Raw genomic sequence first — 24,038 nt, 5'->3', positions numbered from 1 at the left:
TGTGCACAGAATAACCCCGACAGATATGCCAGAAAGGCCGAACTCAGCCACACCCGACCAGTTAATGGCCCCTGGACTAACCTCCAGATTGATTTCATAGGTCCATTGCCCCCTTGCAGGAATGGCTATAAATATGTACCTGTGGTCATAGACACATTTACAAAATGGGTGGAAGCATTTCCAGCCTGCACAAACACTGCAAAAAACCACAGCCAAAACCACAGCCCACCACATCTTTACAAGATGGGGACTCCCCCGCAGCATTGAATCTGACCAAGGCTCCCATTTTACGGGACGTGTCATGCAGAACGTCCTCACGATATTTGGCATCACCCAAAAATTCCACATTGCATACCACCCACAGTTGAGTGGTATCGTGGAGCGCATGAATCGGACCCTAAAAACCACCCTCAGAAAAATGGTCCAGCAGAACAACACCACTTGGGACTCAGTCCTCCCTTTTGCGCTGATGTTTTTGCGTAACACTTTCCACCTCCACAGGTTACACCCCACACACTCTCATGACCGGACGCCCCATGAAAGGCACAGAATACTTGTTAGGTTTGGACCTGACCAGCCCCGAAGTAACGGCCCTCACACACGAGAAAACCGTGGAGCAATTAGTTGCAAATGTTAAAACGGCTCAGTTAGCAGCCGCAGTAAAATTGGGCACCAGAAAGAAACAGAGCAAGGCTTGTTTCGACAAGACAGTGCATGCGACTGAGTACGATATCGGACAGCAAGCAATGCTGTCTGTATATAACCCCAGCACATTCCTGTCACCTAAATACTCGGGTCCGTATTCCAATGCGGACAAAGTAAGCCCATCCGTTTACAAAATAAAGTACCCCAATGGTAAGACTGCGTGGTTTCATATAAACCAGTTAAAGGCTTATGGAACACAGTCAAACCACGCACACCAAGTCATGCTTGACGCAGCAGACCACACCCCGTCCACAGCCAACGTAACCCGACCAACCCCCACCACGTCCAGCCCAGCCATGGACTCGACCTCGACTCCACCCCCGAAACATACACTCCGCCCCGGAACGCCCACAGACTGCAGCAGCAGAGACAGCGACTGTGACTCGGACGATAGCCACAGCACGCCTCCCTACTATCCCCATGCAACCGGACCCACACCTAGCGACTCCGACTATGATCCAAGTGATCCCTTCCTGATCACTTTTCTAAATAAACCCCACCACCAACCATCGAACCACACTGACGACCCCGATTTTGTCCCCACCCAACTAGACCCCAGTTACTGGCACCGTGACAACTCATACCGACTCGTCCGCAACGACGAGAGCAACCCCAACTCACACCAAGCAGCCCTTTCAGCCCTAATCCACTCCAGAGTTTGGAATCCGGGAGTAGAGGACGACCTTGGGTCTGACCCCCAAACCGCCAACCCCTTTGCGACCCTGTTCGCAACCGAGAACTGAGGTGTCCAGATGATGTTTTAAAAGGAACCGCTTGGGAAAAGTGTTGTCCTTTCTGATGGAACCTGCAGAATGTTTTATGTTGTTTGTAAGTTTGTTCAATGTTGTATGTCCGACAGGAGAATTTTTCTCACTGCCACACGCCCATTTGGCCGAAACCTCTGAGGACAGAATGTTGCCTGGTATGGAGGGCATTAGCTATGAGGAGCGGTTGAATAAACTCGGTTTGTTCTCACTGGAACGAAAGAGGTTGAGGGGAGACCTGATAGAGGTATACAAAATTATGAGGGGCATAGACAGAGTGGATAGTCAGAGGCTTTTCCCCAGGGTAGAGGGGTCAATTACTAGGAGGCATAGGTTTAAGGTGAGAGGGGCAAGGTTTAGAGTAGATGTACGAGGCAAGTTTTTTACACAGAGGGTAGTGGGTGCCTGGAACTCGCTGCCGGAGGAGGTGGTGGAAGCAGGGACGATAGTGACATTTAAGGGGCACCTTGACAAATACATGAATAGGATGGGAATAGAGGGATACGGACCCAGGAAGTGTAGAATATTGTAGTTTAGTCGGGCAGCATGGTCGGCACGGGCTTGGAGGGCCAAAGGGCCTGTTCCTGTGCTGTACATTTCTTTGTTCTTTTTTTGTTCTTTGACTTGCCTCAGAGACCCACCGCTGCCACATGCTTGTTCAGCGGAACTAGCTTTACTGCAGAAACTGGTCAAGAGACCACACGCTCGTTCAGAGGAACTAGCTTTTCAGCTGATACTTGTTCGGGTATCAGACGCCCGATCATAACTGCCCTTCTGGTTCGAAGGATAGAACCACTATGGCAGCCCCACCACGATGACTACATTTTTGCCCGTTCTTGTCGTTGCACAGGCAGTGGAGAAACGGTGTGAGACCCGCCCTGCCTGGGGACCCCCCTGTTGGTCAACTACGCTCGGGTAGGAGAGATACGGTATTGGTAGCCATCCTACCCGGGAACTCCATCCACCTCTTACCCGTCTCGGCCCATACGCACCTCATTTTGACATTTTTCATTTCAAAAAGTTTTGTTTGTTTAAGTAACCTTTAGGTTGCCGCCATCTGCTATTTACATCCTGGAGCATTTGGATGGTAACTCAGCACTGGTTCATGCTTGGGAAGTGTGCCGTGTCCTAACATTTGTTTTGAAAAAAAAAATAAGGGAGTCACACATAGTGACCAATTATAAGGGAATAATTGGCACCAAAGGACAGACACACTAGCATACCAGATATTAAACAAAGATAGTTCCAGATACTATGCTTCTTTCTACAGAACTCCAGAAGCTCCAGGACTGGAGAAAATAAAGAAAGAGAAGAAAGAGAAGGAAAGAGAACAGCCATGAGGATTTCTTTCATCATGATCAACATTCTATTTATGGACATTTGGTTGCGCGTGACCGCGATCCCCATGACTTCACACCCCCCAGCCGTTAATGTTTCACTGCCCCGCAGTACCCAGAGCCCAGTCACCAGCGACACTGCATCATCCTGGTGTGCCAGGTTCATAACGTGGTACTCCCTGTCCGATGTGATCGAAACACTGTTAGCGTTGGCGATACTCTGCTGTGTAGTGCAGACTATGCGCCTACATAAATGGAGAAGGAGAGTCTACCGCGCTCGAACCTCGGTATATAGGATCAGATCCCCTATGTTCGGTTACGACCAGACCCCCGACCCCCGCGATCTATAAGAAAATAATAAAGTGCATTCACTTGCGTTTATTGTTGTAAATAAAGAGATGTAAAAAACTTTTTCATGAGCAAAATTTGTATGATCCTGAGCTTGACTGCCAAGCCAGGAAAGACTGTATGAAATGCTGTGATTTTGTTGTATGATTGAGAATAATGGAATGTTTAGCGAATGTAGTATACTAAGGATAAGTTAGAGGTTCCAAGTTTATTGTTTTGTAATGCATGTCCCTGTCTGACATAGCGCCCTTAGAATTGTTAGTTAAAATTTTTTGTGCATAGCTATGGTCAGTGCAGAGGCCATGTAGGAGGTGTCCCCCCCGGTCAGGGAATGGAAAGTAACAATCATGATGTGATCCTTCACGCTTCGCGTTAGGATCACAAGGAGGGTGTGTAGCCGCTTAAAATGGCTGACTCCCGATTAGAATGGCCAAACCCCGATTTAAAATGGCGAACGGAAGAGGCTGATGGGAAAATCAGCCAACAGGACTCAAACAGACAGCTGCAGGCAAAACTGTGTATTCGCCTCTGGGGAAGCCAGACAGAATCGATACCTGCAGCCATCAACACAACAACACACCAGCCATCTGAATATTAAGTAGCAATCCCGGGAACAATATGCTACAAATTAGAAACACGAAGCCAACCCAGACCTTACGGCGCCAGCAGGAGCTGACATAAAGAGAGGTGGATGACCACCCCTCGATCAAGGAATCGCTCCAGCATTGGAGAATATCGAACCAAGTGATTGGGACCAAGTCCAATCACTTGGAACCAGGTACACGGTCCGCCCCGAGAGGCGGGAAGCCCATGGGGACTATAAGAATAGGGGCCAAGTTCAAATTGGCCCTTCTTCTCCTCTCCGCACCTTCGAGACCCTTCTGCTGACCCTCTGCAACAGCCGCGAGAAATAGTAAGTCTTACTCCAACACTCGCTACGAGATAGGCACTCCTGACTATCGACCTGTACCAGCTTTGAATCCCGCAGGCTCAGAACCCATACGAAAGGCCATCCGTTTCCCTGACCTGGTGGGCCATTTCCAAAGTTAAATATTGGCCCGTTTTAAAAAAATATATATTTATTAAGAATTTTAACACAATTTTTCACCCTTACAAACAAACCCCCCCTCCCTCGTAACAAAAAGAAAGAAAGCGCACGTTGCAAGACATGAACATGGTAAATCAAAATGTTACAGAGCTTTGTACATTGGATTCCTCTCGTACATGTCAGTTTTCCAGAACCTTCATGTATTTTCTTGCTCAAATACCGCCCCAAACAAACCCCCCTTCCCCCTCTCTCCCTCCTCCCCCCCCCACACACAAAAGATATCCCCCCCTCCCCTACCCCTGGGTTGCTGCTGCTGCTGACCGACCTTCATCTAACGCTCTGCGAGATAGTCTAGGAACGGTTGCCACCGCCTGTAGAACCCCTGCGCAGACCCTCTCAAGGCAAACTTTATCCTCTCCAATTTAATAAACCCTGCCATAACATTTATCCAGGCCTCCACGCTGGGGGGCTTCGCTTCCTTCCACAATAGCAAGATCCTTCGCCGGGCTACTAGGGATGCAAAGGCCAGAATGCCGGCTTCTTTCGCCTCCTGCACTCCCGGCTCGTCCACTACTCCAAATAGTGCTAGCCCCCAGCTTGGCTTGACCCGGACTTTCACCACAAAGTATTGGCCAGTTAGTTGTAGGAAGTAGCTTAGAAGTAGAATTAATGTATAAGTATTGATTGCTGTATATAATAAATGTGCGTTGATTTAACTCTTACTAAGCGGTGTGTTGGATTATTGATCATTACTTGGACTTGAACCATGTGGCGGTATCAGAAAGATACCTGGCGACTCAAGAGCAAAGGTGACAGAACAAGAGTAATTAAACTAAGGCTAAAACGAGAAACAGCAGAAAAGGAAAGAGAGAAGGCAGAAAAAGAAAGAGAGAGGGCAGAAAAGGAGAGAGGGCAGAAAAGGAAAGAGAGAGGGCAGAAAAGGAAAGCAAGAGGGCAGAAAAGGAAAGAGAGAGGGCAGAAAAGGAAAGAGAGAGGGCAGAAAAGGAAAGAGAGAGGGCAGCAAAGGAAAGAGAGTGGGCAGAAAAGGAAAGCAAGAGGGCAGAAAAGGAAAGCGAGAGGGCAGAAAAGGAAAGAGAGAGGGCAGAAAAGGAAAGAGAGAGGTCAGGAAAGGAAAGAGAGTGGGCAGAAAATGAAAGAGAGAGGGCAGAAAAGGAGAGAGGGCAGAAAAGCAAAGAGAGAGTGCAGAAAAGGAAAGCAAGAGGGCAGAAAAGGAAAGAGAAAGGGCAGAAAAGGAAAGAGAGAGGGCAGAAAAGGAAAGAGAGAGGGCAGAAAAGGAAAGAGAGTGGGCAGAAAAGAAAGCAAGAGGGCAGAAAAGGAACGAGAGAGGGCAGAAAAGGAAAGAGAGAGGGCAGAAAAGGAAAGAGAGAGGGCAGGAAAGGAAAGAGAGTGGGCAGAAAATGAAAGAGAGAGGGCAGAAAAGGAGAGAGGGCAGAAAAGGAAAGAGAGAGTGCAGAAAAGGAAAGCAAGAGGGCAGAAAAGGAAAGAGAAAGGGCAGAAAAGGAAAGAGAGTGGGCAGAAAAGGAAAGCAAGAGGGCAGAAAAGGAAAGCGAGAGGGCAGAAAAGAAAAGAAAGAGGGCAGAAAAGGAAAGAGAGTGGGCAGAAAAGGAGAGAGGGCAGAAAAGGAAAGAGAGAGGGCAGAAAAGGAAAGAGAGAGGGCAGAAAAGGAAAGAGAGTGGGCAGAAAAGGAAAATGAGAGGGCAGAAAAGCAAAGAGAGTGGGCAGAAAAGGAAACAGGATGGGCAGAAAAGGAAAGCGAGAGGGCAGAAAAGGAAAGAGAGAGGATAGAAAAGGAAAGAGAGTGGGCAGAAAAGGAAAGAGAGGGCAGAAAAGGAGAGAGGGCAGAAAAGGAAAGAGAGAGGGCAGAAAAGGAAAGAGAGAGGGCAGAAAAGGAGAGAGGGCAGAAAAGGAAAGAGAGAGGGCAGAAAAAGAAAGAGATAGGGCAGAAAAGGAGAGAGGGCAGAAAAAGAAAGAGAGAGGGCAGAAAAAGAAGAGAGAGGGCACTAAAGGAGAGAGGGCAGAAAAGGAAAGAGAGAGGGCAGGAAAAGAGAGAGGGCAGAAAAGGAGAGAAGGCAGAAAAGGAAAGCGAGAGGGCAGAAAAGGAAAGCGAGAGGGCAGAAAAGGAAAGAGAGAGGGCAGAAAAGGAAAAAGAGAGGGCAGAAAAAGAAGTGCGAGGGCACTAAAGGAGAGAGGGCAGAAAAGGAAAGCGAGAGGGCAGAAAAGGAAAGAGAGGGTAGAAAAGGAAACAGAGTGGGCAGATAAAGTGAGAGGGCAGAAAAGGAGAGAGGGCAGAAAAAGAAAGAAAGAGGGCAAAAAAGGAAAGAGAGGGCAGAAAAGGGAACAGAGTGGGCAGAAAAAGAGAGAGGGCAGAAAAGGAAAGCGAGAGGGCAGAAAAGGAAAGAGAGAGGGCAGGAAAGGAAAAAGAGAGGGCAGAAAAGGAAAAAGAGAGGGCAGAAAAGGGAAAAGAGGGGGCAGAAAAGGAAAGAGAGTGGGCAGAAAAGGAGAGAGGGCAGAAAAGGAAAGCGAGAGGGCAGAAAAGGAAAGAGAGGGTGGAAAAGCAAACAGTGTGGGCAGAAAAAGAAGAGAGAAGGCACTAAAGGAGAGAGGGCAGAAAAGGAAAGAGAGAGGGCAGAAAAGGAAAAAGAGAGGGCAGAAAAGGAAAAAGAGAGAGGGCAGAAAAGGAAAGAGAGAGGGCAAAAAAGGAAAAAGAGAGGGCAGAAAAGGAAAGCGAGAGGAAAGAAAAGGAAAGAGAGGGCAGAAAAGGAAAAGAGAGGGCAGAAAAGGAAAGCGGAGGGCAGAAAAGGAAAGAGAGAGGGCAGAAAAGGAAAAAGAGAGGGCAGAAAAGGAAAGAGAGAGGGCAGAAAAGGAAAAAGAGAGGGCAGAAAAGGGAAGAGAGAGGGCAGAAAACGAAAGCGAGAGGGCAGAAAAGGAGAGAGAGAGGGCTTTTCAAAAGAAAAAGGAAAGCTTGAAGTAGCAATGGAAAGATTAACATAGGAAGAAAAGGAATTCCATCTCAGTCTTTTGGCTATGATTTTTTTAAGGGTCAATTTGGCATGGCCAGGGCGGCATGTGGTGCAGTGGTCAGCACTGGGACTGTGGCGCTGAGGCCCCGGTTCGAATCCCGGCCCTGGGTCACTGTCCGTGTGGAGTTTGCACATTCTCCCCATGTCTGCATGGACTTCACCCCCACAACCAAAAGATGTGCAGGTTAGGTTGATTGGCCACGCTAAATTGCCCGTTAATTGGAAAAAAATAATGGGTACTCTAAATTTTTAAAAAATTTGGTGTGGCCTATCCAGCTAGCCTGCATATCTTTTGGTTGTGGGGGTGAAGTCCATGCAGACATGGGGAGAAAGTGCAAACTCCACACAGACAGTGACCCAGGGCCGGGATTGAACCCGGGTCCTCAGCACCATAGGCAGCGGTGCTAACCACTGTGCCACCGTGCCCCTAAGATGAGCGTGAGGTCAGGTGTAATGCCTTGATGTGGTATGCCTCTCTTGTGAAGACAATGAATTGGATTCAATTTCAATTGTTTTTTGGAGCAGCCAAGGAGCTGGATTAGGGGTTTGCCCCCGTCCATAAGACCATAAGACATAGGAGCAGAATTAGGCCACTCAGCCCATCGAGTCTGCTCTGCCATTCAATCGTGGCTGATATTTACTCATCCCCATTCTCATGCCTTCTCCCCATAAGCCCTGATCCCCTTATTAATCAAGAACCTATCTATCTCTGGCTTAAAGACACTGAGTGATTTGTCCTCCACAGCCGTCTGCGGCAAACAGTTCCACAGATTCACCAGTTTCTGGCTGAAGAAATTCCTCCTCATCTCTGTTTTAAAGGATCACCCCTTTAGTCTGAGATGGTGTCCTCTGGTTCTAGTTTTTCCTACAAGTGGAAATATCCTCTCCACGTCCACTCTATCCGGCCTCCCTTCTTAAACAGTGGTGTTAATTAGCCACTTTCCAGTCCTCTGGGACCCTTCCTGTCTCCAGTGATTCCTGAAAGATCATCACCAATGCCTCCACAATTTCCTCAGCTATCTCTTTTAGGACTCTGGGGTGTAGTCCATCCGGTCCAGGTGACTTATCCACCTTCAGTCCTTTCAGTTTCCCCAGAACCTTCCCCTTAGTAATGGTCACTGCACTCACCTCTGCCCCCTGATTCTCCTGGAGCTCTGGCATCCCACTGGTGTCTTCCACCGTGAAGTTTGATGCAAAGTAACTATTCAATTCGTCTGTCATTTCTTTGTTTCGTATTATTACTTCTCCAGTCACATTTTCCAATGGTCCAACGTCTATTTTTGCCTCTCTCTTACCTTTTATATATTGAAAAAAACTCTTCCTTTATATTACTAGCTAGCTTCACCTTCTCGGGGCAGCACGGTGGCGCAGTGGGTTAGCCCTGCAGCCTCACAGCGCCGAGGTCCCAGGTTCGATCCGGGTTCTGGGTCACTGTCTGTGTGGAGTTTGCACATTCTCCCCGTGTTTGCGTGGGTTTCACCCCCACATCCCAAAGATGTGCAGGCTAGGTGGATTGGCCATGCTAAATTGTCCCTTAATTGGAAAAAAGGAATTGGCTACTCTAAATTTAAAAAAAACTTCATCTTCTCCCCCATTATTGCTTTTTTAGTTGTCCTCTGCTCGCTTTTAGAAGCTTCCCAATCCTCTGACTTCCCACTAATCCTCACCACTTTGTATGCTTTTTCTTTAGCTTTTATGCTGTCCTGTCCACGCTCTGAGCTTTGGCTTTGTAACTCTGATAAAGGAAGAAAAAAAAGGAAGGAAGGGATAAGGGAAAAGAGAGAGCATTTGAACTTTGGAAACTGGAACTAGAATGGAAAATGTTGTTGTTAAAGGCAGAAACTGAGGGGGTCTGGAGGAAGGAGAAACCTCTCCAGTCAAAAGCTTAGTAGGAATATGTTTAAATATATTCAAGCACTGCCCAGGTTTGACGAGAAAGATGTGGAAGCCTTTTTTAAACTCATGTGAGAAAGTTACTAAACAATTGAATTGGCTAAATACCATGTGGTTCAAACAAAGTTGGTAGGTAGAGCAAGTGAAGTGTTTGCATCACTGTCAGAGGAGGTATCTAGGGGTTATTATGAGGTGAGAATAATTCTATTAAGTGCATATGAACAAGTGCCAGAAGCCTACAGACAGAAGTTTAGAAATTTAAGGATAGAATCAGGTCAGACATATATAGAATTTGAAAGAATTAAACAAAATAATTTTGATAGGGGGATAAGAGCATTAAAAATAGACCAAACATATGATGAACATACATAGAACATAGAAAATACAGCACAGAACAGGCCCTTCGGCCCACGATGTTGTGCCGAACCTTTGTCCTAGATTAATCATAGATTATCATTGAATCTACAGTGCAGAAGGAGGCCATTCGGCCCCCTGAGTCTGCACCAGCTCTTGGAAAGAGCACCCTACCCAAACTCAACACCTCCACCCAACACCAAGGGCAATTTGGACATTAAGGGCAATTTATCATTGGCCAATTCACCTAACCCGCACATCTTTGGACTGTGGGAGGAAACCGGAGCACCCGGAGGAAACCCACGCAGACACGGGGAGGACGTGCAGACTCCGCACAGACAATGACCCAAGCCGGAATCGAACCTGGGACCATGGATCTGTGAAGCAATTGTGCTATCCACAATGCTACCGTGCTGCCCTTAAGAACAAATAAATCTACACTATATCATTTTCCCGTAATCCATGTACCTATCCAACAGCTGCTTGAAGGTCACTAATGTTTCCGACTCAACTACTTCCACAGGCAGTGCATTCCACGCCCCCACTACTCTCTGGGTAAAGAACCTACCTCTGATATCCCTCCTATATCTTCCACCTTTCACCTTAAATTTATGTCCCCTTGTAATGGTGTGTTCCACCTGGGGAAAAAGTCTCTGACTGTCTACTCTATCTATTCCCCTGATCATCTTATAAACCTCTATCAAGTCGCCCCTCATCCTTCTCCGCTCTAATGAGAAAAGGCCTAGCACCCTCAACCTTTCCTCGTAAGACCTACTCTCCATTCCAGGCAACATCCTGGTAAATCTTCTTTGCACCTTTTCCAGAGCTTCCACATCCTTCCTAAAATGAGGCGACCAGAACTGTACACAGTACTCCAAATGTGGCCTTACCAAATGCTCATAAGGAAATGGCTATTTTAGAGAAATTTAAAGATTCACTTCCCACAGTAGTGAGAACTCATGGAAGGCAAAGGGTTAAAATTGGCATCAGAAATTGCAGATGATTTTGAATTAGTTCACAAAGCGAAGTCTGGTTTTCAACATCATTTTTAATCTGTGAAGGATAGAAACTGGGGAATTGAGAAGTTCACAGATAATCAAGTCAAGGGAGGTTTAGTTGGAGATATTAAAGAGGGTTCGCCTCAGGTGAAAAAGGAAACCTATGATAGTGGAAGAGAGAAAAGAAAACTTAAATGTTTTTGTTGCAATAAAGTTGGACACATGAAGTCACAGAGTTGGTGGTTTAAGAAAAGTACTGGGAAGAATCTCGTGAAAACAAGATAAGCCAGTGGGGTTTTCAAAGTGGGAAGAAAAACCATTGTTCCAGTGGAAGAGATGCAACAGTGTGTACAGCTTGTTAAAAGATTGGTACATAAACAGATGCAGATCTTTTTAAAGATTTTATTTATGGGGGTAAGGTTACTTACGTGTACAAGGTGGAGTATGTAAGGAGATTAAGACATTAAGGGTTACAGGATTAATGGTGAGAGATAAGGATATATGTAGTTTGGAAGAAGTATTGCAAGAAAAGGTGGTAATATGTGCAATTAGTGCCACTATATAAGGTAAGGTTAGAGAATCAGATGAAAATTGGTGAAGTAGTGGTAGGATTAATAGAAAAATTACCTTTTTCAGACGGACAATATCTCCAGGGTAATGATATAGCTGGATCACAGGTGGTAGTGATGCAGGTGGTGGGTGAAGCGGATATCTTTAGTTCAGGAAAGTTGGTAGAATTACAGAAGGATAAAGAGATAAAGCAGTTATATCAGAAAGCATATACAGTAATAGAATCTAAATGTAAACTAGAGTGTTGTTACATTAGAAATAATGTATTAACGAGAAATTGGAGATTATTACATGTTCAGACAGATGAGAAATGGGCAGATGTTCATCAAGTGGTATTACCGGTGGCTTGCAGAAAGGAGGTTTTGTGAGTGATAATTATAATAATCACTTATTGTCATAAGTAGGCTTCCATGAAGTTACTGTGAAAAGCCCCTAGTCGCCACATTCCGGCACCTGTTCGGGGAGGCCAGTATGAGAATTGAACCTGCGCTGCTGGCATTGTTCTGCATTACAAGCAGGTTCCAGTACAGAGTAATTTAGGAGTGAGAAAACGCAAGCAAAAATACAAAAACATTTTTATTGGCCTGGACTGCATAAGGATGTAATGGAATTTTGCAGTACATGTTAGGTAATAGCGAAATCTCCCAATTAGGCAACCACTCTGTTTGCACTTGTCAGCCGCTTTCCCTCTGTTCAGAAGACACTGTCCCCACTCGGCAGCCACTTTTCTTGTGCCAGTAACCACTTTGACTCCCCTCTCCTACCCTGAAATCCACCTAACCTACACATCTTTGGGCTGTAGGAGGAAACCGGAGTACCCAGAGGAAACCCATGAAAATAGGGGGAGAATGTGCAAACTCCACACAGACAGTCATCCTAGGCCGGAATTGAACCCGGGTCCCTGGAGCTGTGAGGCAGCAGTGCTAACCACTGTGCCACCGTGCCGCCCATATTCAGGCTGAAGGAAGTTGCACCTCCAATCAGAAACTGGTTCTCTCCCAGATTTGCTGCTGATTGGTTCACTAGTGATCCTAGCAACAGGAGAGAAATGGCCTGTATATGGAGCAGTACTTTGACGAATCTTCAAATCTACTTACCAACATTTTTAACATGGGATCCGCGGGCCAGATAGATAGGCCTGGCGGACTGGGTAGTGGCCCTTAGACACTGTGTTGGACAAGCCTGGTTTAAATCCTCTCTGTACCACTAGCATATTGCACAACGAGGAAAGGTCTGTTTAGGTGCAACCTGTGCAGGCCGTATTTCCTCCAGAATTGGATCTCAATGTCCTGGGTGTCATGATATCCACATTAATATATCATGGTGCAATCACACACACACACACTGATGGACAGGTAGTTGGACCAACCAACACACACACATCGCGGCCAATCACCAGTGAGAGCACATGCACTATAAAACAGGGAACACCACAGTTCCTGCTCTTTCTACCAGGAGATAGCTCAGAGCACAGAGCTCACAGCGTGCCACTCAAACATACACCATGTGCTGTGCCTCACCAAGATAGTGCAAGGGCTGGGTCCACAGGTTAGCTGGTGAAGTACGAACCTCAGTCAGAAGTTAATAGTTATTATTGTACAGAACAATAAAACAAAGTTGTACCATCTACAACCGCGTTGGTTCATTTGTGTGTCGGAACACCCGACACGACACTGGGAATCTAAAGTTCCCCCTCCTCCACCACCTCTCCAGCCACATATTCATCTGCTCTGTCCTCTTATTTCTCTACTCACTTGTACGTGGTACCAAGGGTAATCTGAAGGTTACTATCTTTGAGGTCATGTTTATTAATTTCCTACCTAGCTCCCTAAATTTTGTCTGCAGCACCACATCCCTCTGTCTACCTATATCATTGGCACCGATGTGAACATGACTGTGGCTGTTCACCATCCCCTCGGGATGCTCTGATTTTAGCTTTCAACCATCCCCAGCATGTTGCTCGTTTCAGCTCACCAGAACTGGGGGAAGTTCGAGAAAGACTTTAACGGGTAAAGCAGCAGTGCAGGGGTTGGGGGGGAGGGGAGAACAAAAGGAGTTTGGTGCAAGGCAAAAGGAAAGGGTAATGGGAGAGGAAAGAAAAGGCGGGGCTTTCATTGGCTCCTTGGAACACCTCAGGCGAGTTGGCGATTGAAAGAAGGGATGGAGAGGCTGAGCCAATCAGAGGACGCCTTTCACCCAGCCCATGCCATTGTGCTGAATTGTCCAATCACAGGGGCTGTCTCATTGTGTGAACAGTGACTGGCCAATGGAGGGCCGCATCGACAGCCTATCAGGGAGCGCGTTCTCATGACAGTGAGCAGCAACCAATAGGATGGCAGTTTTCTGTGGGTTCCGCCCACTCCTCCGCCGTGCCGCCCAATAGGAAACCGTGTAGCGCGTCATCCAGCTGCGATATTCTCCAATAGAAAAGCGCTGGACTTTCCCAGGCGAGTGGCAGAGCGGCGCATTTTGATTGGGCCTCTGGTGACCAATGGGCTGCCGCGTACCTCCGAGCCGGGCCCTACAGCCAATCGGAGACAGCGATCCATGGTGGCGGAGAGGAGGGGGAGGCTCAGCCAATGGCAGCGTGTGTGTCATGTGGCTCCGGCGGCGGCTCAGCCAATGGCAGCGTGTGTGTCATGTGGCTCCGGCGGCGACGGCGGCTGGCTCCTGCTCCGAGTACAAAGTAGCTGCTGTGCCTGACGGTGTGCGGGGCTTTGTGGACCATGGTCGGAGCGGGAGCTTCTGAGAGCGCGGTGCTCGGCTGCCTGCTGCTCCTGATCGGCACCTCCGGAGTGTTGGGTGAGTGACGGACCCGGGAGAAGTGGGGACAGGTCGCTGGTCGTCTTGCTGCTTCCAAACATGGCGAGGGGCTGCGGCGAGAGGGGGCGTTATTGTTCCAGAGAGGCCCGGGAGGAGGGGGAGAAGAGACCGGGGTGAGAGAGAGTGGCCTGGTGAAGGAGAGCCCCTCTACGGGAGAGCGGTCAATGCCCCTCCCACCACCCAATCTCAGTGACCCTGAGGGAAGCAGCCCCCTGCCCCGGCGGGAGGTCAGTGGGGATTCACGCCCGGATGTGGTTGCTATGGTGAATCCCAGGGCCGGTAAAGCTGACCACTCACTCAGTCCAACAAAGGGCAGCAGAGCCGGGAAAATATACTCCCTGCCCCAGTTGGAAATGGCGACCCCCTCTCTCCCACACCTCTGCAGCCACTGCCTCCTCACCGCAGAGCTTGGATGGTCTCACGTTGGGGAGGTTTAGAAGCTGGTTCAGAGGAACTGCATTCTTTATCCCCATTCATTTGACTGTCAGAGTTTCAGTACAACCTCAATTGGAGATAACAGTGGCAAAAGCTGGAAATAGAGTAGGGAAGGTAAGTTGTGTACGCCTGCTTCGTGGATTAACCCCCCCACCCCCAAATCATTTCCGTAGTTACACCCGTTCCTTTAGCTTTGGGGAAACAACTTGACCATTGGTGCAGGACGTAACGCCTTTGGAAATGCGGAACAAGTCTTGTGAAATTATCTATCCGATGAGAATTTTGGTCTTGCGTTCCTTTTGACATTGGTGACCGATTTCTTTCAAACTGATGCATATTCTCAGACTGTTAGGAGAGCAGTTTTGCCGAACTGGGCCTGATTTTGTAGTGTTGCTCACTGCATTGCGTTTTCTTTAGGTGGCATAAGTTAATCGAACAATTTACATTGATGTGTTTCTAATGTAGAGAGAAGTCCCACGGTTATGGATAGGTGTCATGCCTAAGCAAATTATAAAGTGGATGTAATAAATATAATGCAAATCTTAAAAGTAACTTGCCAGTATATTTTATTTTGAATTATCCTTCTAAGTAAAATTCCAATTGTCAACCATGGCAGTAAATGAAATGATAATCGCTTATTGTATCAAGTAGGCTTCAAATGAAGTTACTGTGAAAAGCACCTTCCGGCGCCTGTTCGGGGAGGCTGGTACAGGAATTGAACCATGTTGCTGACCTGCCTTGGTCTGCTTTCAAAGCCAGTGATTTAGCCCAGTGTGCTAAATCAGCCCCAGTGTTTAAAATTGTTAAATCTAGTTTCTCAGGTTGGAGGTGGGCTCTCAAACTCAAAGGATAAGCTAGTGTGCTGTCAGTCTAAAGGAGGCAGAATCTGTAATATGGATGTGTGTGCCCCCAATTTTTTAGAAAATAATATAAAACCTCTTCTGAGGGCAACTAAGTAGCATAGGTGCAAAAAGCTCTCGGGAGTGTTTGGTTCCACCATAAGTGTCATTCCTACAAGTAATGTACTCTGTTAAAACTTATAATAAATGTATTATTTAAAAAAAAAAGAAATTTAAGTACCCAATAATTTTTTTTCCAATTAAGGGGTAATTTAGTGTGCCCAATCCACCTACCCTGCACATCTTTGGGTTGTGGGGGTGAAACCCAAGCAGACATGGGGAGAATGTGCAAACACCACACGTACAGGAGAATGTGCAAACACCAGACGTACAGGGGCTCTGGATTGAACCTGGGTCCTCAGTGCTGTAAGCAAGCAGTGCTAACCACTGTGCCAATGTGCTGCCCTGATAATACATGTATTATTGACATTTAGCTTAGTAGGGTGGCATGTGGCGCAGTGGATAGCACTGGGCCTGCGGCGCTGAGGACCCGAGTTCGAATCCTGGCCCTGGGTCACTGTCTGTATGGAGTTTGCACATTCCCCCCGTGTCAGCATGGGTTTCGCCCCCACAAACAAAAGATGTGCTGGTTAGGTAGATTGGCCACACTAAATTCCCCCTTAGTTGAGGGAAAAAAATAATTGGGTACTCTAAATTTAAAAACAAAACATTTAGCTCAGTAGAATGTGATCATTCACTGTGATATGTGAATATTAAGAAGCAGGTTGAGGATTGAACCCCTCTCCCTTGTTTCAGATGCATGGCTAAAGCACAACAAAGTTGAGGTGATGCTGATGACTTTGTTTGCTTCACATTTCCACTGGTTCAAACCAATTAATTTCTTGTCTTAGATGTTCTGAATGTCATTGAGTTTGTGACTATGGTTGTTGGTGTCAAAATGCACTACTAATCTGAGAAGGTCACTCAGTTTGAAATAAATCTGTCACACTTTTAAAGTACTGCTGTTTTAAGTATATTTTCCTTGAAAGTGTGCATCTATGTGGTACTTCTATTAGGTGCTCTAAGACATGCTACATCCAAAACCTTGGAGGCTGCTACATGCAAGTAATTCCGATTTAAGAGTGATTGTTGAACTACAGTTATGAAATGCATTTTATATGTCAATTCTACATTAGCGTCTTGATATTTGGTTTTAAATGGTAAGATCATGCATTATATTCGGTGGAAGTTGGGGCATTGTGATGCTGAAGTAGCTGTGTTGTGTCTGATCCAAGCTCAGCTATTGCATGAACATTGTGTGGGAAGAGGCATTGTTTGAAGGTATGGGTAAAAGTGAATTAGAGACTTGTAAGAGAAACAGTATCGAGGAAGCTCTCGAATTATTAGAAGTGGCAGAGAGATCTGAATTGTGTGAGGCACCAAAATTAAAGATAGCAGTCGGCAAGTGAGGACAGATGGGGTGTGGTAGAAATACCAGCAAAGTGGTTGGTGTCTGTAGGATTTTCTATCTGAACAGACAGGTACTGCTTCTCTCTTATCCTTGTACAAAGTTTATTATTTGTGCTAAGCACCTGGAGCAATCTTTCTGTATTTACATGATATTGGGAATACCTGTGCGACACTGGAGGCTTGGCTGTGTTAAATGTTGCAAAAAATATATTGTTGGCGATTTACTGTAATACTCATAGTTGTCTTTTTTGGTGTTATTGGTGTAATAAAGTGTAGCTTGCGTTTCAGGTGACTTTTCTTACGGATTGGATTTGTTTAATGTCACGTATCTACGGGCAGCACGGTAGCATAGGGGTTAGCACTGTGGCTTTACAGTGCCAGGGTCCAAGGTTCAATTCCCTGCTGGGTCACTGTCTGTGTGGAGTCTGCACGTTCTCCCCGTGTCTGCGTGGGTTTCCTCCGGTGTGCTCTGGTTTCCTTCCACAGTCCAAAGACGTGCAGGTTAGGTGGATTAGCCATGCTAAATTGCACTTGGTGTCTAAAAAGATTAGGAGCGGTATTGGTGTACATAGACATCTTTGGTGTAATGACAGAATCATGTTTGACACAAGTCTAATCTGAGATGGGGTATATCTGGGAACAGGCGTTGTATATCTCGTTGCCATGGAAACAGGTTGTGGGATGAGGAATTTGTTTTGTTTTAGCACATTTCAGCTCTATTGTTGGAGTATGCCCAGAGCAACTTGGAGAAGGTAGGGAGAGAATCGGTCAGCAGAAAATACCAGGAGCAGAGCACCAGCAAGAACCCAAAAGATAAGGAGCAAAGAACCAGGGGAGTTTCTGGTTTGGGGAATTGGAATGAATTCCTGGGAGCTGTGACACCCCTTTGTTTGGTTCTACAAGAATTGCAAACATCAAGTAACTCGTGTAGAAAAGGAGTTCTTGGTTGAACGGGGAGAGTATGGCTCGTAATTTTGGTTTAAAGTGTAAATGCTTGCTTTAGGTTGCCAACTGAGAATTTGAATATCTTTTTAAAAGCGTTCATACCGATAATGTGGAGACACTGCTGGATTAATCATTTAGTTGTATTGCTGCGTAACATCTGGTGCTGGATTTGAATACATCTCTGAAAGGTGGAGTGATGTCTTTACCCCATGACTGTTGAGGTCTCAATCGTTTTTCTTTTAGGCATGAGTCCAAGCATGGAATTGGCTACTATTTGGAACAACTCTGAGTGATGAGGGCCATTAGCACAGCTTGTCTGGAAAATAGGATTGCATCACTGAATGGGTGCTCATAAGATTCAATTTCTGGGACATAGTGGAAGTGGTTTTACTTGTAGCTTTCGATAAAAGTAAAAACATGCTAACTTTCTACCATTTAGCTCTGGTCACAAATTGCTTTCTACCATTTACTTCTGGTCACCCTTCTCTTGAAAAAGAAAACCCTGGACGATTCTGTCGCTGCCAAGTACCATCTCTTTTGCAACCTTACTTGAGTGGAAATTTCCTCCATTATTTGGCGTCTGAACCAGACAACTCTGACCCTTTATGGCATACTTGACCATGCGATAGGCTTCCAGCCACACATTGTGCCAAGCTGATAGTGTATTTCCATCTCCACAACATAGAACTCCGCTGCTGCCTCGGGTCACCTACTGCTGGTACCCTCAGCCATGCATGTCTCCATTATCCCAAGACTTGACTATTCCAACAGAGCTAGTTGACCTATCATCCTCTCTCCATTGACTTGAGGTCATCTAAACACTACTCCTAGCATGTGCCAAGTTTTGTTCACCCATCATCCCATGCACACTAACCCCATTGGTTTCTAGTTAAGCAATGACTTGAAAACTATCATCATTGTTTTCAACCCCTGAAGGTACTTGCACCCATCCAATTCTAATCTCCAACGTACCTGCTAATCTTTCCACTCTCAAGCCCATAAGCTCTGGAATTCCTGCCCTGTGTCTCTACCTCTCTCTTCCTTTATTTTTTACCAATGATCTTTTTCCAATTAAGGGGCAATTTAGTGTGGCCAATCCACCTACCCTGGGCATCTTTGGGTTGTGGGGGTGAGACCCAGGCAGACACATCTCTCCTCCTTTTAAGACACTCCTTAGAAAAACATGCCTCTTTGATAAAGCTTTTGATCACCTGATCTGATTGCATGGATTGGTGTCAAGATGTGCTTAATGTTGTTGGGTACCGAATAGCGCCTTGTGTTTTACTCCTTTAAAGACCGTACATATATACAAGTTGTTGTTTTACGTCTCCAATGCTATTCTTGTGTATTTACTCAGTTGAATACAATGTCTTCATTAATAATAATTATTGTCACAAGTAGGCTTACATTAACACTGCAATGAAGTTACTGTGAAAATCCCCTGTGAAAATTAGTGATATCACTGAAGTGATAGTGGAGGTGGGGCTAAGGAGTCATTGGTTTTTTTCCCCCTGATTTTTTAAAAGAGAAAATAATTTGAGCAAGTAATATACACCAGACTTTCCATTTCCTTGTATCATTTCAGTACTTGGCTCTGTGCTGTAGAAATATCCAGTCAAAACATGGTCCCTTGTTAATATAAAAACTACAAATTCAGTGGAAAGTATTTATCCAAGTACTAGTTATTTGAATTGGCTAGACCTAGCAGCGTTATAATTTGGTTGTCTTGCTTTACAGTGCAGTCCTGGGCTGTAAAGAGTTTGCAGTTTTCATTAAGTTCCATTTAAAATGAATTGTTTAAATAGTGCGTTTACTTAGTTTCCCAGTCTTCTGCAATCCTGAAATCTCAGTTAAAGTATGTGGTTAAGTCTTCATTACATTTTAAGAGCTGTGGATGATTAGGCAGTTCTCGGTAACCCATGCTCCCATAGACTTGGACATTTTTTTCCCTATGCAGTTAGTTACTTTACCATCAGGTAGCTAACAAGTGGGGGTTATGGCTTTGTTTCTGTCCATTCTGCATCCTGAAGCTATCAAAAATGGTACCATCAAACTGCAGTGTAATGCATCTTGTCATGGTAGAGCGGATGAGACTCAGCAGAGTTGATGTCGCTGGCTCGGGCACGTTGGCAGGATGGTCACATACCTAAGAAAGTCCTGTCTGGAGAAGTAGCCAGAGCCAGGCAACAAGCTGAATTCCGAAAGCTCCACTTAACATGAAGTATGACGTGAAGGCCCTGAACATTGATTTATGTACTTGGGAGATACTGGCTTGCAACAGAGAAAAATGACAACGTCGCCAGTGGGCTGGCACGCATCTCTGTGATGAGTGGCTGCAGTGTCTTGGAAACCGACACCAACGTCACAAACAACAGCTCATCAACAGCACCTCATGCAGCAGTTATGACAGAGCCCACCTCTCCCAGATGGTCCTCTTCAGCCAGTAGTAAAAGTGCACCACATGAATTACCCCATCTTCTGCATGTCCATCAACTTGCAGAGGTGACAGAATGCTGAAGCCAAAACTGTAGTCATTAGTCATTTTTATGATGCTTTAAACATTTGCTGCTTTATATAAATTGTTTTCCATCTTTTGAGCTTAAAATGGAAGTTTTATTTGGTGATTCGATCACTTTGTTCGGTGTGGGATAAATGATTAAAGCAACCTCAGAATGAATGTGTATTTATACGGCTCAGAATAATTCAGCCACTTTAGTTGATAAATTAGTTTTGAAATGTCATGCCTGTTATGTATGCAAATATCACAGTTAATTTATGCGCAGCAAGCTCTCACAAGTACGATGGCATAAGCAAGTAGTCAATATTTCTGATGTTGGGTGAAGGGTGAATATTGCTCAGGTCACTGCTTTGTTTGACGAAGAATTCACAATCTTTTCACATCCGCCTAAATGTGGACGTAGCAAGCCTCTGATTCATGCTTCATCCAGGCAACAGTTCCAACAATGTTGCACTTGCTCAGTAAAGTGTAAGCCTAACTTTGTATCCTGAAATCATGAAGTGGGGCACGAACCCACATCCTTAAATGATATATTTCTATCTCCGAAAGTTGACTGAAGCTCTTGCCTCCAAACACAAGCTCAGCTGTATCAATAAGTGTGATCAGGTGTTAACAGTGAACTTCGGTCTGCTACTGCCTCAGGAACTGGTTGAGAATACAGGTGTGAGGAACTACAGCTTGAATCTCCCGAGATTCATTTATTTTAAAGGCATGTTTGTGATTGTCTGAGTTAAATTGAGGTATTCAACATGCGGCTGAGCCAGGTGGCAAATTTCAATTTACAAGAAAGCTTAATGAGAGGAAAATTCATGAGGTGTTTTATACACATGAAATCTAAAGGTTCTGAGTAGTGCATTATAATAGATTTCTGATGAACTCTGGGAATGAGACTGAATTAGGCATGGCATTTTTCAACTTTTTGAATCGTATGTAACGTGAGCAGCAGTGGTTGCAAAATACAGAAGTGACACATGCCTGACTCATTTGAAAGCTCTGCCAACTCTCAGTTGTAAATATTCACATGCAAGTCAGTAAACAGCTATTGCGTCTACAAAATTACTCCAACTCCAGACATCCTACCAGTTGCGCAAAATACACTGTGCAATACTTCCTCCTGGGAACTAAATGAATATAAGTCAAGTGGTGAAAAGGGAACCATTATCTGGTTAGCCTAATAACAGCTTCAAATTGTACCTCGGCTGCCAATGTTTAGGTGGAAACTCGCAGACACTTAAATATCCCCAATCACTAATGCAAGAATCTGCAATGCAAGTGGCCAGAACAGTAAAATGAAGGGTGTTGTGCGAAATCTGTACAGTGCTCGATGCAGTGTCCTCACGATTGAAAGGACATTAGAAGGAAGAATGAGAAGGGGCTATATGAATTGAATGGTTTTAATAACTTGCAGATGGGAATTGACTACATACTTAAGACATTACAGACCAAGGATGAGAACGAATAGGATAGCACTAAAATAATTGGCACAGGTATGGACTGAAAGGCCTTCTTTCTGTTGTACAATTTTCGATTTTAAACCTCTGAAATGAAGCTCATCCTGCTATTAGAGTGGGGAGATATGAATGGAAAGGATTTAATTAAAGGTAAATCAAGAACACTTACTCATAGAATCATAGTAAGAAGTCTTACAACACCAGGTTAAAGTCCAACAGGTTTGTTTCAAACACTAGCTTTCAGAGCACTGCTCCTTCCTCGGGTGAATGAAGAGGTATGTTCCAGAAACACATATATAGACAAATTCAAAGATGCCAGACAATGCTTAGAATGCAAGCATTTGCAGTTAATTAAGTCTTTACAGGTAGGGGTAACCCCAGGTTAAAGAGGTGTGAATTGTCTCAAGCCAGGACAGTTGGTAGGATTTCGCAAGCCCAGGCCAGATGGTGGGGGATGAATGTAATGCGACATGAATCCCAGGTCCCGGTTGAGGTCGCACTCATGTGTGCGGAACTTGGCTATAAGTTTCTGCTCTGAGATTCTGCGTTGTCGCGCGTCCTGAAGGCCGCCTTGAAGTACGCTTATCCGGAGATCAGAGGCTGAATGCCCTTGACTGCTGAAATGTTCCCCGACTGGAAGGGAATATTCCTGCCTGGTGATTGTCGCGCGATGTCCGTTCATTCGTTGTCGCAGTGTCTGCATGGTCTCGCCAATGTACCACGCTTCGGGACATCCTTTCCTGCAGCGTATGAGGTAGACAACATTGGCCGAGTCGCATGAGTATGTACCGCGTACCTGGTGGGTGGTGTTCTCGCGTGTAATGGTGGTATCCATGTTGATGATCTGGCACGTCTTGCAGAGATTGCCATGGCAGGGTTGTGTGGTGTCGTGGTTCCTGTTCTGAAGGCTGGGTAGTTTGCTGCAAACAATGGTTTGTTTGAGGTTGCGGCCTTCAGGACGCGCGACAACGTTTAGCTTGTGCCCCGAGAACCCTCCAAACCTCCTCAGCAGGCCCATAATCCTTCCCATATTCTCCAACATATCCGAAACATACAGCAAGAGGTCATCGGCGTAGTGCGACACCCAATGCTCCCTCTCTCCCCTCATAATCCCCGGCCACTCTGCCGACCTCCTGAGAGGCAACGGCTCTATGGCCAGTGTGAACAGCAGCAGCGACAGGGGGCACCCTTGCCTCACACCCCTGTGTAAGTCGAAGCTTCATGAACTCGTATCATTTGTCCTCTCCCTTGGTGCCACATACAGCAACCGTACCCATGCCACAAATCTCGGCCCAAACCTTCCTAAAACCTTGAACAAGTTCCACCACTCCACCCAATCAAATGCCTTCTCCGCGTCCATGGACACCACCAGCTCCGGTTCCAGAGCCCCCGACAGATTCATCACCACATTCATATTACCCGCCTGCCCTCGTGAAGCCTTTTTGATCTGCAACCACCCTCGGGACACAGTCCTCCATCCTCCCCGCCAACAACTTAGCCAATACTTTCATAGCCGTGTTCAATAGTGATATGGGCCGATATGACCCACATCCCACCGGGTCCTCCCTCTTATTTGGGATTAGTGTGATTACTGCCTGCGTCATCGTCTCCGGCAACTCCCTCTTCTCCAGTGCTTCACTAAATGCCCCCAACAGATGTGGTGCCAGGTCTGTCGCAAATTTCTTAAAATAATTCCGCCGGGTACCCATCCGGCCCAGGGGCCTTCCCCAACTTCATACCCCTGATAGTTTACAGCACCTCCCTCAGGCCCAGGAGCTCTTCCAACGCCTGCCTCTTTGCTTCCTCCACCTGGGGAAATTCCAGCTCGTCCAGAAACCGCCCCATGTCCCCCTCCTCTCCTCCTGGGTGAGCCTGGTAAAGTCCCTGGTAGTCGTTCTCAAGTGCCTCATTTATCTTCCCTGGCTCTGACACCACATCCCCAGTCCGTATCGTCAATATTCAATATTTCCCTGGACGCAGCCTGCCTTCTCCCTGTACTCTTATTGTACCCCCCACGCCCTACGTAGTTGCCCTACTGCCCTCCCTGTTGCCAGCCTGTCAAACTGCCCCAGCACTTTTCCTCCTCGCCAGCCCCTCCACGGTGGGCACCCTCTAATATTCCCTCTCCACCTCCACTATCTTGCTCATGAGGCGGTCATGTTCCCCTCTCCTTCTCCATCCGCGCAAGCCTTAAACAAAATAATTTGCCCCGGACCATTGCCTTCAGTGCTTGCCAAAAAATGGCCGCCGACACCTCCCCATTCTGATTCAACTCCACATACTCCATGATCGCCGCCCGCACCGGGTTCTGAAACCACCATGGATACCCATCCTCTCCATAACCCCCCTTGCCATTCCCATCGACCTGGGATCGACCTATCCACCCTTGGCTCTAGGACACAGTTAAAATCTCCTCCCATGATCAACTGGTGTGTGGCCAAATCTGGAATCGCTGCCAGCAACCCCCTCATAAAACCTACATCATCCCAATTTGTTGCA

The 24,038-nt window shown here is 46.2% G+C and overlaps 1 protein-coding gene and 1 pseudogene across 3 annotated transcripts in view; both read left to right on the top strand.

Annotated features, from left to right (window-relative positions):
- The window catches only part of LOC140385929 (uncharacterized), a 125,673-nt pseudogene extending 118,856 nt beyond the window's left edge, over positions 1 to 6,817 (top strand).
- Positions 6,818 to 13,684: 6,867 nt separating this feature from the next.
- The window catches only part of LOC140385322 (TGF-beta receptor type-1), a 151,745-nt gene continuing 141,391 nt past the window's right edge, over positions 13,685 to 24,038 (top strand). The window contains exon 1 of one of the 3 annotated variants that reach the window (XM_072467381.1): positions 13,685 to 13,860. In XM_072467381.1, the coding sequence (XP_072323482.1) occupies positions 13,785 to 13,860 (76 nt within the window). In that variant the 5' untranslated portion in view covers positions 13,685 to 13,784. Of the gene's footprint in view, positions 13,861 to 14,410; positions 14,431 to 24,038 lie in introns of those variants that run through there. The other 2 variants (XM_072467382.1, XM_072467383.1) reach the window with 2 other exon arrangements.

Source organism: Scyliorhinus torazame, chromosome 11 (assembly GCF_047496885.1).
Source record: "Scyliorhinus torazame isolate Kashiwa2021f chromosome 11, sScyTor2.1, whole genome shotgun sequence".
Taxonomy (NCBI): domain Eukaryota; kingdom Metazoa; phylum Chordata; class Chondrichthyes; order Carcharhiniformes; family Scyliorhinidae; genus Scyliorhinus; species Scyliorhinus torazame.
The sequence above is the reverse complement of the archived record's forward strand: the minus strand, read 5'-3'. Positions and strand labels throughout refer to the sequence as shown.